Source organism: Thamnophis elegans, chromosome Z (assembly GCF_009769535.1).
Source record: "Thamnophis elegans isolate rThaEle1 chromosome Z, rThaEle1.pri, whole genome shotgun sequence".
In the NCBI taxonomy this organism is placed as follows: Eukaryota; Metazoa; Chordata; class Lepidosauria; order Squamata; family Colubridae; genus Thamnophis; species Thamnophis elegans.
The window spans coordinates 93,907,025-93,925,090 of record NC_045558.1 but is presented as its reverse complement, the minus strand read 5'-3'; the positions used below and the strand labels follow the sequence as shown (position 1 = coordinate 93,925,090).

General features: G+C 47.0%; 1 protein-coding gene across 3 annotated transcripts in view; it reads right to left on the bottom strand.

Annotated features, from left to right (window-relative positions):
- ACLY (ATP citrate lyase) overlaps nucleotides 1-18,066 on the bottom strand; it is a 79,747-nt gene that overhangs the window by 48,257 nt on the left and 13,424 nt on the right. For 2 of the 3 annotated variants that reach the window (XM_032235381.1, XM_032235384.1), the window contains exon 2: nucleotides 11,261-11,492. The exons of the other annotated variant lie outside the window; for it this stretch is intronic. In XM_032235381.1, the coding sequence (XP_032091272.1) occupies nucleotides 11,261-11,272 (12 nt within the window). In that variant the 5' untranslated portion in view covers nucleotides 11,273-11,492. The remainder of the gene's footprint in view (nucleotides 1-11,260; nucleotides 11,493-18,066) is intronic. 3 annotated transcript variants of the gene reach the window in all.

The window sequence follows — 18,066 nt, the reverse complement described above, 5'->3', positions numbered from 1 at the left end:
CTACCACAGAAAAGAAACATTCAGGTAAGGACCAATGTTCTTTTTCCTGTGGTTTCGGTGGGAGGGGCTACAATAGGGACATACCCAAGCTAAGTCCCAGGGTGGATCATTGACTCCGGGGAAGGGGGGGTGTCACCACCTGTTGGAGCATCCCAAAGGCCGCGTCCGCTGAAGCGAAACGATCAAGGCAATAGTGTCGAATAAAGTGGGAAGGAGAGGCCCAGGTGGCCGCCCTACAAATATCCTCCAGCAGAGCCCTGGTAGCCCAGGAGACCATGGTAGCCGCACTCCTGGTCGACTGGGCGGTGATGCCCTGTGGCGGAACCTGGTGAACAGACTGATAGGCCTCCATGATGGCCTGCTGCACCCACCTGCCTATGGTTGCGGAAGACACCCTAGCCTACTAGGTTGGAAGGACAGGAAGAGGGCCTCCGACCGCCTGATACATGTGTGCCTGAGATAAATGCGTAGGGCACGGCGGACATCTAGGCGGTGTCAGAGGACCTCCCTCTCGTGGGAAGGAGAGGGGCAGAAGTTAGGAAGGATGACCTCCTATGACCTATGGAATAGGGAGTTGACCTTTGGCAGGAAGGTCGGATCTAGCCTCAGGACAACCCTGTCTTGGTGGAATTGGCACAAATCCTCCTTGGATGACAAAGCGCCCAACTCGGAAATGGGTCTAGCCAAAGTGATGGCGACGAGGAAAATCACCTTCAGGGTCAGGAACCTAAGGTGCATGGTCCTCAACGGCTCCTCAAGGGGGGCACCTGTAAGGGCTCCAAGAACCAGGGAGAGATCCCACGTGGGAAACCTGTGTACTGGGGGAGGGCACAGATTTGCCGCACCCTTGAGGAAATGTTTCACCAATGGTGACTGGGTTAATGACCAATGACCTTCCCCAGCTAAGATCGAAGATAGAGCAGCTGCCTGCCTCCACAAGGTGTTATGGGAGAGGCCACGGTCTAGACCGTGTTGCAGGAATTCGAGGACCTAGGTGACTGAGGCAGAAGCTGGGGAGATTTGGAATCTCCCACACCAGGACACAAATGCCGACCATGTCGAATTATAAATTCGAGTGGTAGAAGGACACCTGGCAGCCTCAATAGTGGAGATAACCTTGGAAGACAGGCTAGCATGCCTCAGAAGGCACCGCTCAAGTGCCAGGCAGCCAGCTGGAGCCACTGGGGCTGTGGGTGAATCAGGACTCCCTGGCACAGGGCGACCTCCTCCTGGGGAATCCTCCAGGGTGGGGATATGGACAGTTGGACAAGGTCCGCGAACCAAGGTTTCCTCAGCAAAACGGGGTCACCAGGATGATATGGGCTCCTTCCAACACTATTTTCCTCAGGGTTCCCTGGATGAGAGGAAGGGGAGGAAAGGCATACAGAAGGCTGGGGGGACACGGGCTCCTGAGAGCGTCCATGCCCTCCGCATTGCGTGCAGGAAAGCAGGAAAAGAATCAGGGAAGTTGGGCATTGCTCGAACAAGTCTACCAGTGGATCGCCGAAACGGAGGCAGATCCTGTGAAATATCTCTGGAGCCAGCTGCCATTCGCCATGATCCACTGTCATCTGGCTCAACCAGTTGGCTTGGTGATTGGCAATGCCCGAGATGTGTTCTGATACGATAGATGCCAAGTTCTTCTCTGCCCATAGACCGAGCTTCTTGCCACAGGCTTTGGGATCGGGTCCCCCCTTGACAATTTATGTGAGCTTTTGGTGCAACATTGTCTGTCAGGAGGAGTACATGTTGAATGGCTATCAAGTCTCGAAAGTGAAGAAGAGCTAGGCAGGCCGCCTTCAGCTCCAGCCAATTGTTGTGGAGCAGGTCAGACTTTGACCATCGCCCCTGCTCCAGGCTGGTCTGTATCACTGCTCCCCAGACAAAGAGGCTGGCGTCCATCGTGATGGAGATGTGATCCGGTTCCCAGAATTCGATTCCGCGGTTCAATGACGGGGACAACCACCACCTCAGGGACCAGCGGAGGCCCGGTGGTAGATGAATGGTACACGGGGAGTTGCTCATCCGCTGTTGCTGGGATGGAATGAGCATCCACTGAAGTATTATGGAGTGTAGGTGGGCCTACGGGACGATCCCTATGCACAACACTATCTTGCCCAGTAATCGTGCCAAGGTCAGGATGGAAGCTGACCAACTTGCGCGGACGTGCCATGCCAAGGTTTGGAGACTTGTCAGACGTTCTAGTGAAAGACGAACTAGCCCTGTTCTTGAGTCTGTCACTGTGCCTAAGTGTAGGATTTTTGTTGATGGGGAGAGATGGCTCTTGGGGAAGTTGATGGAAAATCCCAGGGACTGTAGCATCCGGATGGTGAGCATGTGGTCGAGGTAACAATGGAGTCTCACCGGCCAGGAGCGCAAGTGAGCTGCCATCGCCACCAGGTCTTTCATGAACATGCGGGGAGCAGAGGCCAGGCCAAATGGAAGTGCCCTGTACTGAAAATGATGACCCTGTGGGAAAACGGAGGAATTTGCGGTGGGTTGGCCGAATCGGAATGTGTAAGTATGCCTCTGTTAAGTCTATTGACGCCATGAAGTCTCCCTGTCTGATCCCCAGTAATATGAACTTGAGAGAAGACATCTTGAAGCGCCGGTAGACCAGGAATGAATTTAGACACTTCAAGTCCAGGATCACTCTCCATCCCCCGGAGCTCTTCGGAACGACAGAGGTTTGAGTACACGCCTTGCCCATACTCCTCTGGAGGGACCGGCTTAACCACCTGAATGTCAGCCGATGCTGGATTGCCAGGAGCATTAGGTGGCGCCTTTCTGGGTCCCTGGAGGGGGGGGAAGTCCTGAAGAGCATTCGGGGGGAAGAGGAACTCCAGACGGAGACCCTCCCTGACCGTCGACCTGACCCAGGCATCTGATGTTATCTGATCCCACTGGTCCGCAAAGGATGCCAGGCAGCTGCCTATGGGTAGACTCGGGTTGGAGTCATTTCCCCCTGCGGAAGGGACGGCCACCCCATCTGCGAAAGGGCCGTTTGGATTGACTTTGAAACCTATTCCTATCCTGGTAGAATGGCCACTGACTCTGTCTATCATACCTGTAGGGGGCATACCGCTGCTGACGGTAGTCCTGGTCAGGAGGCCTGAAGGATGAAGGCCTATTGTATGAAGATGGATGATTGTCTGGCTTCTTAGAATTTGAAGGTAGGACCTTCTTTTTATCCTTGTTCTCCACAAGGATGGGATCAAGGGAGGCTCCAAAAAGGGTAGGGCTGGAGAAAGTGGCTGCTGCCAGGTTCCATTTGGTGTCACGCCCCACTCCATTCCATAATTAGGAAAGAAGACCAAGAGACTCCATGGGTTGGAAATCCAAAGTACTTTTACTAATTATAAATGGTAAGCGAGCAGTAGTGAAGCAAGATCTGAATAATATGGCGCGAAAGCAATTGATATATGGCAAAGCCCGTCCCCCCCCTTAGGATCAAAGCTCCAGTCCAATCATAAGTCCTTCAAATGTCAGGTGTGAGATAACTTCAAAAAGACAGGCCAAGATGGAATGTGAAGGCTGTTGATGCAGGCGGGAAACACGTACGCATGCGTAAACCCCAACGACTGGAACATCCTAGAACATTCCTGCAGCAGACCTCCAGCACATCAATTAAAACCCTCCCACATACACGCCCCCCCCTCCCGTTTCATGGCAGCTGAAGCAGTAGCAAAGCAGAAGCTGACATCCGGCCGTCCCCCGGAAAAAAGGCTGTCAAGCCTGAAAGAAAAAATAAACAAAACAGACAACACAGAACAAAACAGACAAACAACAAACAAACAAGAGAGGGAAAGGAGAAAAGTCAAGGCTTGTCGGGATAAGCAGCATAAAATTTCCGAAGCAAGCGGGGAGCACGAACGTGGGACTTATCAACCCATTCCGTGTGGGAGGGGGGAAAATGTTTCCAAGCCACAAGGTATTGGATGCGATTGCGGTGCCTGCGGGAATCCAGAATGTCCCGGACTTCAAAATGACGTTCCCCATCAACAAGCAACGGAGCAGGCGGAGGGTCATCTGCGGGGCGCAGGTCAGATACCCGAACTGGCTTGATGAGGTTGATATGGAATACCGGATGGATGCGGTTAAGATGTTTGGGCAATTGCAAACGAACCGAAACAGGATTGATAATTTTCAAAATCGGGAAAGGGCCAACATACTTGGGACCCAATTTCTTAGACTTTTGAGTGGTATGCAAGAATTTCGTGGACAAATACACTAAATCACCAACGTGGTACTCATAAGGCTGAGAGCGTTTCCTATCAGCCTGCTTCTTATGAGCCTTGTGGGCTGCGTCCAAGGTGGAACGAGTGAGGGGCCAAAGGCGACTGAGACGTTCACTCCAGTCCGCCACGGAAGGAACCTGAGGCTGGGCCGTAGGCAGTTCGGGGATAGGAACAAAATCATGGCCATAAACGACCCTGAAAGGGGTGAACCCAGTGCTGGAGTGAACCGAATTGTTATAGGCCACTTCAGCGTGTGGTAACAAGTCCACCCAATCGTCCTGTTGATAATTGATGAAACAACGTAAATATTGTTCAAGGACGGAATTAGTACGTTCACAGCCGCCATTAGTCTGAGGATGGTAGGCGGAGCTAAGGCCCTGGGCGGAGCCAATACGCGTGAGGAACTCCTTCCAAAACTTGGATGTGAATTGGACTCCACGATCGGAGATAATACGGTCGGGAACGCCATGCAAGCGGTATATGTGGGAAAGGAAGAGCTTAGCCAAGGCCTTGGCGGAAGGAATCTTGTGGCACGGCACGAAGTGAACCTGCTTGGAGAACAAATCAGTAACCACCCAGATAACCGTGTGCCCCTGGCTCTCGGGAAGGTCCACAATAAAGTCCATAGAAATTTCCTTCCACGGGGCAATGGGGCGGGCGACGGACTGTAGAAGGCCGTGTGGTTTCCCCGGAGGTTTTTTGGCGGTAGCGCAAACCGGGCAACTGGAGACATAAAGTTCAATGTCCTTTTTTAAAGAGGGCCACCAGAATTGTCTCTTCACGAGGTGCAAAGTTTTCACGAATCCAAAATGACCCGCCATCCTGGAGTCATGAGCGCGACGAAGGACCACAAGACGTAAGGAAGCGGGGATGTATAATTTAGCTCCAATCCACGGTAGATCGTCTCTCATGGTGCATTCGTCCCGATGGTTCAGGAACCAGTCGTCCTGCGGGAGAGCTGCTTTGAGGTCAGAAAGCAGGTCGTGAGGTACGTCCTTTTGGGCCTTGGTCTGGTGACGTGTGAGCACCGGAGCCGCCAAGAGCGGTTGGACGATACTTAGCTTGGAACAATTATACTGAGGTAACCGGGACAAAGCATCGGCCATGAAATTCTTTCCACCCGGGATATACTTTAGAGTGAAATTGAAACGGTTAAAATATTGGGCCCAACGCATCTGCTTTGGGGAGAGACGGCGAGGCGTGCGCAACGCCTCCAAATTTTTGTGGTCAGTCCACACCTCAAAAGGGTGTTTAGAGCCTTCAAGGAAGTGGCGCCAAGTAGCGAGGGCCCAACGAACTGCAAACGCCTCTTTCTCCCAGACCGCCCAGCGTCGTTCCGTGTCAGTGAGTTTACGTGAGGTGTACGCGCAAGGCTGTAAGGTACCCTGGTCATTGGCTTGCAGCAGAACAGCCCCAACTGCGACATCACTGGCATCAGCTTGGACAACGAAGGGTTGGTTGAGGTCAGGATGTTTAAGAACTGGTTCAGCGGCAAAAAGGCGTTTAAGCTTTTCGAACGCCGCCTGGCATTCCATGGTCCAGTCCAAAGGCTTACTGGGTTTAGGTTTTGGGTCGCCTTTAGTTTTGAGCAAATTAGTAATAGGGAGAGCAATGTCGGCAAAAGAGGGAATAAATTGACGGTAGAAATTAGCGAAACCCAAAAATTGTTGCAGTTGTTTACGAGTTTTGGGAGCGTCCCATTCAGTGACGGCCTTTACCTTCTCAGGGTCCATTTCAACTCCATGAGGGGAGATACGGTAGCCCAGATAGTCAATAGTAGTTTGGTGAAACTCACACTTAGACAATTTGGCATACAAGTTGGCTGCACGGAGTTTTTTCAAAACAGTGCGCACTAGATTGACGTGGTGGTCGTGAGAGTGGGTATAAATGAGGATATCGTCCAGATATACGATAACGCCCTTATAGAGATGATCGTGTAGGATCTCATTAATAAACTGCATGAATACAGCAGGAGCCCCCTGTAGGCCAAAAGGCATGACCCGGAACTGGAAACAACCAAGAGGGCAGTTAAAGGCGGTCTTCCATTCGTCCCCCTCCTTAATGCGAACCCTATAGTACGCTTCACGCAGGTCCAATTTTGTGAAGATGCGGCCCTTCCCCAGTTGCGCCAATAAGTCCTTCATCAATGGGAGTGGGTAGAGGTTCTGAGAACATATGGCGTTAAGGTTCCTAAAGTCACAACATAAACGAAGAGACCCATCTTTCTTCTCACGAAACAGCACAGGGGCCGCCACCTTGGGTCGGGCCGGTTCAATGAAACCACGTTTCAAATTTTTGTCAATGAAAGAACGCATCTCCTCCATTTCCCTGGGTGACATGGAGTAAATGCGGGGTTTTGGGAGTTTGACCCCGGGCAAAATGTCAATGGAGCAATCAGTAGGCCTGTGGGGGGGCAGAATGTCCGAAGATTGCTCGCTGAAGACTTCCTTAAGATCCAAATATTCCTTCGGAATTTTCTCCTCTCCTGCAATCCTCTCCTGCCCCCTAGCGGCTACTTCAGGAACGTTAGTGACGTCAGGTTGGTTTGGAGAGCCCTCCCCCACTGGAGGAACTTTGGAGCGAATACGCAAGCGGCCTGTCCGCCAATTTATGTGAGGGTTCCACTTCCGGAGCCACGGGATGCCCAAAATAAGTGGCCTGTCCATGCCAGGTGCGACCACAAAAGAGATTAATTCAGTGTGGGTACCCATTTTCATTTCCAAAGGCTCAGTAAAAAAATGGGCGGCCCCCCCCCCGCAACCGATCCGTCTATCTGGCAAAAAACAATAGGGGTTTTCAAAGTGCGCAATTTGAGGCCTAATTTCTCAACCATGGCTGGGTTGATCATGGACCGGGAACAGCCGGAATCCAGTAATGCTAGGAGGGTGGCAGGTGTCCCCTCAGGAGGAACTTTTAATTCAATAGGGAGTAGAAGGGGCCCCTTGTTTGAACTCACCCAGTGAGGTGAAGTGTCGTCATCTGAGTCATCAGAAGAAGAGGAGTTAGCATCCGCGTCATCCGTCAAAGGTTGGGGAAGAGGAGGGGGGTTGGTTTCCCCAGCGAAAGCCGTTTCCTTCTTTTTCTTTTCAGAGCCTCTGGCAGGTTTCTCCTCACGTCTGGGAGGGGGTTGGGCAGAGAGGGGTGATTTCGCCCGACAGAGGGGGGCCGTATGCCCAAGCTTCCCACAGCGAAAACATGTTAAAGGTCTGGAGGAGCCAGAAGGGGGCTCCCTCGCGTCGCCTCGGCGTCTGGAAAGCGCTTGAGTAGTAGGAGGGGGGAGGGACTTGGCAGCTCTTTCTTTTCGCTTCCTTCTTTCCTCAGTGGCATAACGCAGACGAATTAAGTCAAGCTCAGCGTCAGCAGCATGTTCAAACCAAGTGATTAAACGCCTCGGCAGGTTACGATTGACACATTGTTGATAAATGTCAGCGTTTAAGCCTTCAGCAAATCTGTCCAGAAGTGCATCCTCCCCCCAGCCTCTCATGTACTGAGACAGACATTGAAATTCCTGGATGTATTGGGCGACTGGTCTATCGTCTTGGTCAAAGGTTAAAAACTTTAATTTGTTCCGCTTCTCAGTTAACGGGTCATCAAAACGTTGGCGGAAAGCCGCCATAAAACGGTTGAAATTCCCCAAGAGGGGAGAACCAGACATATGCAAAGCAGTTGACCACGTAGCCGCTTCACCGTCCAAGGATAAAAGAACCATTCTGACCCTTAAAGTGTCAGATTCAAAGTCCCGCCCATATATTTCCATGTAGTTAAAGACTTGCATAAGAAAGGAGGGAAGGGTGGCTGAAGCACCATTAAAACGCACAGGCAAGGGAGGAATTTTAGCCATCCGATGTCGTCGAGGGGGGGCCTGGGGGGGAGGTCCCCTTTGATCAGCAAAACCTCTAGCCGCAGGGGGTGAGACAGGCCGAGGGAGGGGTGGGGGAGAATCCTGGCGTGGGTGACGTTGCCAACTTCTCCAGTCTCTTTCCTCCTCCCCCCTCCTGTCCTCCAAAAATGTTTGACCCCAATAATCAGGTAACTCACTCCGCTGTGGTTTTCTCACGGGGCCCTGGTGTTGATAATTTCTCCATTCAGCTTCATCGCCTCTTTGGCTCCAATAGTCAGGGAATTCACCCGCCTGAGGTTTCCTCACGGCCCCTGTCTCCAGCGAAGTTTGTTGAGGCGGTCTCTGGGTGAGTCCAGCATTCCAGCTTGTCTCTATTTCTCTTTGCCCCACTGAAGTTGACCAACGGGGTAGGGGGGAAGGCTCAGGCTGATTGGAAATTTGTAGTTGACATAAATCTTCGTGCAGAGGTCGGTCAGACGGGCTGGGCTGGTGTAAAGAAAGGTCGGGAGGTCCCAGTTCACTGGAATCCGTCCCTCCAACGGCGCCTTCCTCTTCTCTGGTCGGAGAAGACATTATGTCCCTTCTCGGTAGACGTAAATCTCCTGGAAAGGGATATTATTCAGATCTTGCTTCTTGTCACGCCCCACTCCATTCCATAATTAGGAAAGAAGACCAAGAGACTCCATGGGTTGGAAATCCAAAGTACTTTTACTAATTATAAATGGTAAGCGAGCAGTAGTGAAGCAAGATCTGAATAATATGGCGCGAAAGCAATTGATATATGGCAAAGCCCGTCCCCCCCCTTAGGATCAAAGCTCCAGTCCAATCATAAGTCCTTCAAATGTCAGGTGTGAGATAACTTCAAAAAGACAGGCCAAGATGGAATGTGAAGGCCGTTGATGCAGGCGGGAAACACATACGCATGCGTAAACCCCAACGACTGGAACATCCTAGAACATTCCTGCAGCAGACCTCCAGCACATCAATTAAAACCCTCCCACATACACGCCCCCCCTCCCATTTCATGGCAGCTGAAGCAGTAGCAAAGCAGAAGCTGACATTTGGACTTGTTGTCCATTTGCCAATTACGGAGCTACAGAAGTCTGCTTGCAGTCACAGAGGTAGATAGAGCTCTGGACACAAATTTAATGGAATCCAAGGTGGCGTCTGCCAAAAACTGGGTAGCTGAAATGATCTTAGTGAGGTCTTGGTGAAGACACTCATCTTGGATCGGGATCCTGTAGCTGCCGGAGCCACATGACCATTGTGCGGTTGAAATAGGATGCTGCCGCGGCGACCTTAATGGCCCAGGCAGAAGCGTTGAGGTTCTTATGAAGGGTAAGCTCCACACGCTTGTCCTCTGGCTTCAGCTTGTCGGCCATGTCACCCAAGATGATTTGCTCCATATTGTAATAACCCTTATTACTGCTTCTGGGATTGGGCAAGGAAGAAGGCCTCGCCCACTGATTCTGTACCACTTCCAGGAAAAGGGGAGGGGCTGGGACCTCCTCTTTATCTGTGATGGGATTTATAAACATGCCAAGTTGGGAGCCCTGTGCTGGGACACTGGTGGAGCCCCAATCTGAGTAGTCTTTTTTGGCCTTGTGTAACATAGACTTGAAAGCAGGGGGAGGAAAAAGCCCCAGAAATGCTGGGGCCTCTGGAGGAACGGAGTCTTTATCCTCTGAAAACCCCAAGTCTGGGTGTGTGACCTCCCCCAAGATGGAATTGTCACTGACCACTCAGGGGGAAGGAGGCCTAGGATTGTCGTGTCCTCTGGAGGAAGAGGGAGACCGCCGGTGGTCTGGGCACCCTTTGGGAAGAACTGTCCCTTTGGGCTAGGCCCGAGGAAATACCCCTAGATATAGCTGCGGAGATGAGTCTCCTAATGCTATCTGGCAACTGGTCTAAATCCTCTAAATTCTCCTTGGAAGGGCCCCGTGATGAAGGCCCTCAGGGGGCAAGTTGGGCTGCCAGTAGGTAGTCCCGGGATGCCCCTTCTCCCGGGTCTTGCACCCTTTCCCTATAGGCTCTAAGTGAGATGGGGGGAGAAGGAGAGGCCACCTCCCTGCGGGACCTTGCAGGAGAAATAGAGGGGGAGGAAGGACTGAGGCCCCGAGGGGGCGATCCAGATGTTTGAGAACGGGGCCGAATCGGAGATCTAGATCTGCTGGGAGAGTCAGGCCTAGTCACCTGTGTCAGTCTTTCTGCCCTAGCCACCTGTTTTTCCAGGGCTTTTTGTCTTCGGGATTCATCCCTAGCAGCAGCTCTGGAAGGGTGCTGGTCGACTGTAGGCCGCTGCCCTGGGTCTAAGTCTGCCCTGGTCCTCCTCCACTAGATCTCCTTGGGTCTGTAGATCTGGAACTGTGGAGGCCATGCCCCATTCACGTGCCTGAGGGTGGCTGTGGGTGCCTGCCGGCCTCGATCTCTGGCTTAGCTACAGTTGTTTTGTGAAGCCTGGCGCGCCTTGTCCCCTGCGGGCTTCCAAGTAACTTTCAATTCGGCCACTGCTGGAAATGCGGCAAGAGGCCGCCGCCCACGAGGTTGCACCAAAAATGGCCACTGCGCCTCGTGGGTGAAGAATCGGGTGATCATTAGCGAAAACGGCCTCCGCTGCACTCAGAAGAAGCAGGAAGCTCACAGGTTGCCGCAGAGCCGGAGGCGAAGCCCCCTGCTCTCTTTCGTGAGACTGGGGCCTCTCTCTGATGGCAATTTGTTTAGAAGTAATTTTAGAATATCCAATTAATCGAATCTTTATCACAAGTTAATATAGTACCTCACTGGAGTCACAGCTAGTGTTTGGGCCAAAGACTGAGGGAAACTGGGAGCCAAGAGGGAAAGGAGGATACTTAAGAAAAATCCCTCAGTCTCTGAACCAATCAGGCTGTAACAAGCCCTGTTGTAGCCCCTCCCACCGAAACCACAGGAAAACCTTTGATCACAATTGAGCCCAAAATTTTGGTTGCTAAGCAAGAGCGGTGTTAAATGAGTTTCATCACATTTTACAAGTTGGCCACGCCCACCTGATCACATGACCACCCAGCTATGCCCACAAAATAGGCCACACCCACAGAATAGGTAGTAAAAAAATTGAAACCCACCACTGGGCCAAACTGACTTCATTGGTAAGGGTATGCCTCGAAACATTGTCTTGTCTTCCAACTTTGGGTTATTTGCTTACCTTCTCCTGCATTCATTTCTACACTGTAGTAATGAAGTCTTCTTCTTCTTCTTTACTTCCTCTTTTACTGCTTTGGGTGTCGAGGGAGTAATGAGATGAATCTACCAATTTCTTCCGAAGCCAGCCATAAGAGTTCAATTTATGTTTCTACTCTAGAAACTTGCCAAATAGTTTTCCATTGATATTCTTGTATTGGATCTTTCAGTTCCTCATTCCACAATTTCCTATGCAACTGAACATAATATATAGCAACAAGCATTTATTGATAATATTATAGGCTTATTGATTCATCATAGGAACATGATGAATCATCTGCTATTAGAGGAAATTCTGGGCCATTTAAGACTACCACTCCTGACCCATACCTATGTATCCAAAAATATTTTTAAAAAGCTAGTAACTTCCTAGAGATTTATATATAAATTTCTCTGCTCGCAAAAATCAGCATCTCCTGTAAATTTAAAGTACATATACACAAAGTATACAGACTGTGCTCAAATTCTCTAACAAATTATTCCCTTAATGTTTTTTTTTTTACTCTCAAATATTAAAACTGCTATTACTCTTAAAAGATTGTAAGGATAGCATACTTGTGCTATGTAGGAAAAACTACAGTTTTGTCAGTGAGATGCTTATTTCTGTCTAAGAAATGTCTACAATGTTGCAGGAACAATATCTTTGGAAGAATTCTTAGGCTGAATTTCATTGCAAAGTGTATACTTGCTAAGAAGCAAGTCCCACGGAATTCAACTTTTATAATAAATTTTCTGGAAAAAGAAATGTTTGATTCAAAATGTTAACAACTTTATTAGATAGTATTAAAGTGAAACTGTTGGTTTGAAGGGAAGGAAACCATTATTAAAAAATAATAAATATTTCCCTTACTAGTTATGAGTACTACTTCTTATAAAGTTAAAATATCCTTTTTCAAGATGACTACCTGAGTTACCAGCCAAATCAAAAGAAAAATTCAGGTTCACTGTCCATCCTTGTTTTTAAACTGTCTCCTTGCAGTCTGTTTTAAGGCAAATAAGAATATTCATTTTGGCTCGTCCCATTTCCCTTAAGTAAAAACTGAACTAGCAGCTCCATTTTTTTTGTATTTGGAGTTTGAGCACTGAGCCATTCCAAGCAGCAGTAAAATTTAATGAGCCTCAGTATGAACTCATTCATTTTCTAGAGTAAGGAGAAATTGTCAAAATAAGTATAATCCATGGTGATTTTGTGAAAATCTGTTTAAAATAATTTTCTTTTTTACCTGATAAATGATATTAAATATATTTTTCAAGTCAGTATTATACAGGGCCATTTATATTAAGTGTATTGAGATATGACTTTCAGTAAATTGTACAAAAACACTTATTTATATCTGTAAGATAGTTAAAACATTAGACACACTCCTTCATCTGGGTTCCATTTCCCTGTCTGTACATCATTAGTTTATTCATGTGTGACAAGTATTCTATCATCAAAATCAAATGCCACAAAATCATTTAAAGTTTTAAAAAGTCCACAAGGAGTTTCCTGTCATTAATCTATATCAGTGGTTCCCAAAGTGGGTGGGATGACTTGGGGGGGGCGCTAAGAGGCGAGGGGGGTGGCAAGGGGGCACTAAGAGGCAAGGGATGGCGGCAGGGGGGCGCTAAGAGGCAAGGGGGGTGGCAGAGGTATGCTGGAAGTGGACCCCTCGCAGTATGCAATTCTGCCTGGGGCTCTGTTGGCCGCTAGTCAGCTGAGCACTTTCAGCAGGGGTGAATGCACCACTGCATTCTTGTGCCCTTGTGACCTCAAGGCTGGAATACTGCAACGTGCTCTACATGGGGCTGCCCTTGAAGAGCATCCGGCGACTTCAGCTAGTCCAGAATGCGGCCGCGTGAGCGATTGTGGGTGCACCTCGGTTCACCCACATAACACCTATCCTCCGCGAGCTGCGCTGGCTACCTGTTGATCTCCGGGTGCGCTTCAAGGTGCCACTTACCACCTATAAAGCCCTTCATGGTAGTGGATCTGGGTACTTGAGAGACCGCCTCCTGCCAATCACCTCCTTGCGACCAATTAGATCACACAGATTAGGCCTCCTCCGAATCCCATCTGCCAGTCAGTGTCGACTGGCGACTACGCGGAGGAGAGCCTTCTCGGTAGTAGCTCCGACCCTTTGGAACGATCTCCCCGTGGAGATCCGTACCCTCACCACCCTCCAGACCTTCCACACAGCCCTTAAGATCTGGCTATCCCGTCAGGCCTGGGGTTAGATTGTAATCCGTCCCCACCCGAATGATGAATGTTGTGTTCTATTTTTAATTATGTATTGTTTTATGTCTCACTGTTTGTATTCTCCTCCCCATGAATTGTAAGCCGCCCTGAGTCCCCCCCAGGGAAAAGGGCGGCCTATAAATAAACTTTCCAATTCCAATTCCACTGACTGGCTCCACCCTCACCTCCTGCCCTTCCCACTCACTGCTTTTTGTACCTCGCCTGCTGCTGCTCCCTTGTTCCCTCGCTTATCTCAACCACACAGCCCAGCAGATATCTGCCCGGTGAGTCTTCCTTTGCTTCTATTCTAGCTATATCAGGATCTTCTTTTGATGGAAATTCCAGATAAATCCATTTTCAGATACTGAGGAAGTTGAGGTAGTGGAGGAACAACTCATAGAGCTGCAAAATGACATTGAGCTGAAGCCAAAGTGTAAGAAATTGTACCAAGAGTTTTGGTTACAGAAAGAAATTTCAAATTGCTATCCTGCACTATGGAAGTGGTTAAGAAGCTTCTTGTTGCATTTCATACTTGGTGGAACGTGGCTTCAGTGTGGTCATCCAACTTCTCTTCAAGTGAAGAAATCGACTCCAGATTACTAAACGTGGTGATTTAAGACTCCTGCTAAGTGACTTAAAACCAGACATTGGGAAACTGGTATCACTTCATCAAGCCCATCCATCACATTAAGAATTTACTGAACAGTGAAGTAGTTACTAAATTTTACTGAGTTTACTAAGTTACTAGTTATTAAGGCTCTTGATAAATGACTAAATAAATGGTTTTCAGACTTTGAAAACCTGGTATCACTGGATCATGTTCAACAATTTTGTTCAATTAACATTAACTAAAAAGGTTTTTAAATTGGATTTTGAATAAATGTGCAATTAATTGTTACAATTTTGAATTTTACTGTTATTATCTTCCTTCCGTCATGCAAACCGGCGAGGCACATGACCCCCCCCCCAGCCATGCTCACCAAGCCACACCCACGGAACTGGTACTGAAAAAAAATGAATTCCACTGGGTGGGGGGCACTGAGGATCAGTTTGTAGCACCAAGGGGGCGATGGATTGAAAAAGTTTGGGAACCACTGATCTATATCAATAATCAACTTTCTTTTTCCCCATCAATCCTACAATAGTTTGAAGTGAACCTTTCTTTTTTAATATTTGCTTCCCCCCCCCCACTTACCTTTTTGTCCATAATAAATGTGTTTTTTTTAAAAAATGAAGAAAAATATTTCAGGCTAAATAAACAGCAGCAGTTCTTCAAGGGGGAATTTGGAACAAAAGTCTTCACTTCCTCTGCAGCAAGCAAGAAAACAAACTTCCTAACTAAGTTCTTTGGTTTCCCCTTGTCATCAGTGTGTTCCCTTTCCTGGTTAATGTGCTTAAGGTTCCAGGCACAAACCAGGTAATCAATTAACATAAAACTGAGCCAGAAAGAAGAGCATATACTAATTATATAATTTTAAAAAATGACTCACTATTCTTTTGTGAAATTCTTGCTTATAAAATATCTGATAGCCAAGGAAATATTAACTCACATTTTCATTCATTGCGTGGTTACAGATAAAGATATTCAGACTCTCTCTCTCTCTACAAAACATCTGAAATCCATCACCAAAACAGATTTTTGTATTGTGCTGACTAAGTATTTATTTCTAGATACAGGGATAGGAAGGAATATATGTTGTCAGTACTAAATGTTTTTGTGTCAGATTGTTCTTTTAAACCTTCTCATCTTTGGAGAATATCTATGTTGGCTCATACTACTGTCCTATCATAATGAGAACTTTAGAAAATAATGTTTGGTTGCCACATTTTGTTCTGATTTGTAAAGCTCTAAAGTTTAATGTAATAGTAGATCAGATTGCTATGAATCTAGCATGCTTTTCGCTGCTATACAAATTGTATAATAAGCATGCTTATTTCTGTATTGCTCTGTTTTAGAACAAATTTTGAATCTCCTAACCTCATTAGTCCATTCTGTATCATTTGCTGTTTCACAGTGAACAATCTCACTGTATACAATCTATTTTATGAGATAGCAAATATTTCTGTTCATGGAAGAGTTGAGGCTATGGTTCTCATCCCCCTCATTTTGAAGATATACATATGCAATTCCAGATTATCTGTGCTTTGGGAAGCCTGTTTTCCACATCATTACCTTCTACACATAAAAATTCTTGACTAGGCAGAAGTACTGGAAAAGTAAGTGATCTTGCAAAATAAAATTACAGAAATGTTTGTCTACTTCTTCTCCATATATATGGGTTCAACACATAGGCTGATTCAGCCCAAAGTGAAAAACTCAATTCCTTTGATATTTCTTATATATGAATGTCATGTAATCTGATTTAAAATGAGCAGACATAGATCAGCATTTAAGTTTTTAGAAAACTACTAGTAATCAAAATAAAATAGAGATGATTTAGAAGGCAAAGGACTCATATTCCTGGTTTTAATTCCAAATATTACTTCCCACACCATTTTTCCAGAGATGTTTAAAGTAGGTTACAAATATATTAAAAATACATTAAAGTAGAAATATTTGATCTCTAAAGGTACTTGTGGAGTGGGAGTCCAACTTTATATATAGCAGAGAAGAGTCTCTGAAAAGTACAGCTATTAGCTGTAGAGTACAGCTATTAGCAAATATTAAGTATAGTGTATCCACTTCAGATACAAGAGGTCTGGACATTGTCTTGGCTGAGTCACCTGGTGTTCAAGCCCATCAATTGCATTCTGTAATTATCTTTTTTAGAAGCCCAGTCTAGTTGAATACACCTCCCCTATTCCCACACATATACGCCACACAGTCTCTTCCTCGCATTTAAAAAGATACCACAGCAGCAGGATAAGGAGGACACAATTACAGGTAAAGCAATCAAGTCTGCTGATTGAAGAGCCCCTATTTATAGCCAAGGTTGCAAAATACAAGAGAGAGGATTTGAAGAGGCTGGTGTGGTCCTTGTCACATTCTCTCCCTTTCTTCCCTTCCTTAAGTAAGAACTCTCAATTTATCTGTCCTCAGAGAACTTTTAGCCTTGTTCTGAAATCAAGTAGTTGAAGGCTCCTGTAATCCCAAGGCACTCAGCCCAAGAAGTTAACTGCTTCACTTTGCTTGGTTTAATCTTTTACCTTGGCATCCTTCCTAGCAATCCAATCTAGGATGGACTTTTAAGTTATTTATGTCAGACTTCTATCTAATTTCTCTTACTCAAGATAGTAAGACAGAGGGCTTGTGATTTGCCCAAAATTGTCATGTGAGTATCCAGGGATGGGCAAAGACCTGAATTTGTGTGTTATCTTGTCCTAATCATATACTCTAAGTGCTATTTCATTCTGGAAAACTAGATATAGCTCTCCCCTCCCCCCTTGCTGACCTGGTCCTCCCTTCAATTTGCCTTCCAGCAGCTTACTGCTTCCCTCAGGTAAGCAACTAAGTGCGAGGGGGACGGCGGTGGCGGGAGGCTGGCATATACCGCATGGCTGAAAGGGGCGTGGTGGCGGCAAGCTAGCATATTCCACCCTGCGGCTTTCGCGTGGGATGGCCTTCAGGCCCTCCCTCGCTAAAGCCAAAGGCTGGCATACACCCCGTGGCCGAAAGGGGGTGGGTGGCGGCATGAAGCTAGCGTATGCCAGCCCGCGGCTTTCACAAGGGAAGGCCTGAAGGCCTTCCCATGTGAAAGCCACAGGCTGGTGTATGCTGCATGGCTAAAAGATGGTGGGGGGTGGTGCGAGCTGGCGTAAGCCACGTGGCCGAAAGGGTTGTGGCGGCAGCGGCAGGAAGTTAGGTATGCCAGCCCGCAGCTGAAAGGGGGTTTCCTGCTATCCACTATCTTCCCCCCAATCCTCAGCCTTGCCTGGCTGGCTAAGCCTGCCAGGCAGCAGGCCTAGCTGACCTGATTATCCCTTGTCCCTTCAGTCCAGCTTACCTGCTGCCTCATCACCTGTCAGCTCCCTGCTGCATCCATCGCATTGGAGAGCTGCTGATTCTGCCTGCTGGTAAGTGACCCAGTATTTTTTCTTTTATGCTTTTAATTTTTTTTAAAGAATATTTTATTTATTGTGTATAGAATTGTCTTAGACTATTTTAAAAAAAGATTCTATCAACAATAAATTAAAATAAACCATTTTAAAAAATTCTATACTCAATACTTTTAAATGTATTGTGTATAGAATTTTTTAATTGTTTTATTTCAAAGTCTTGAGTATAGAAGTTTTTAAAATGGTTTATTTTAATTTATTCTGTGGAGAATATTTTTAACTGGTTTTATTTTAAATTATTGTATGTGGAATACTTTAAAATGGTTTTATTTAAAATTATTGTGTATAGAATATTTTTAAATGGCTTTTAAGGATTTTTTTATGGAATATCTTTTTAAAAAATTATTTTAGGAAATTTTTATTTATTTATTGTTTATAGAATATGTTTATTACAAGAAATGTTATTTCTTTTTGCAAATGTTTTACTTGTGATGCAATATGTTGCTTTTAAGTGTGCAAGTTGGTGCATGTTTTATGTGTCTCAAAGTGGCTGCTTT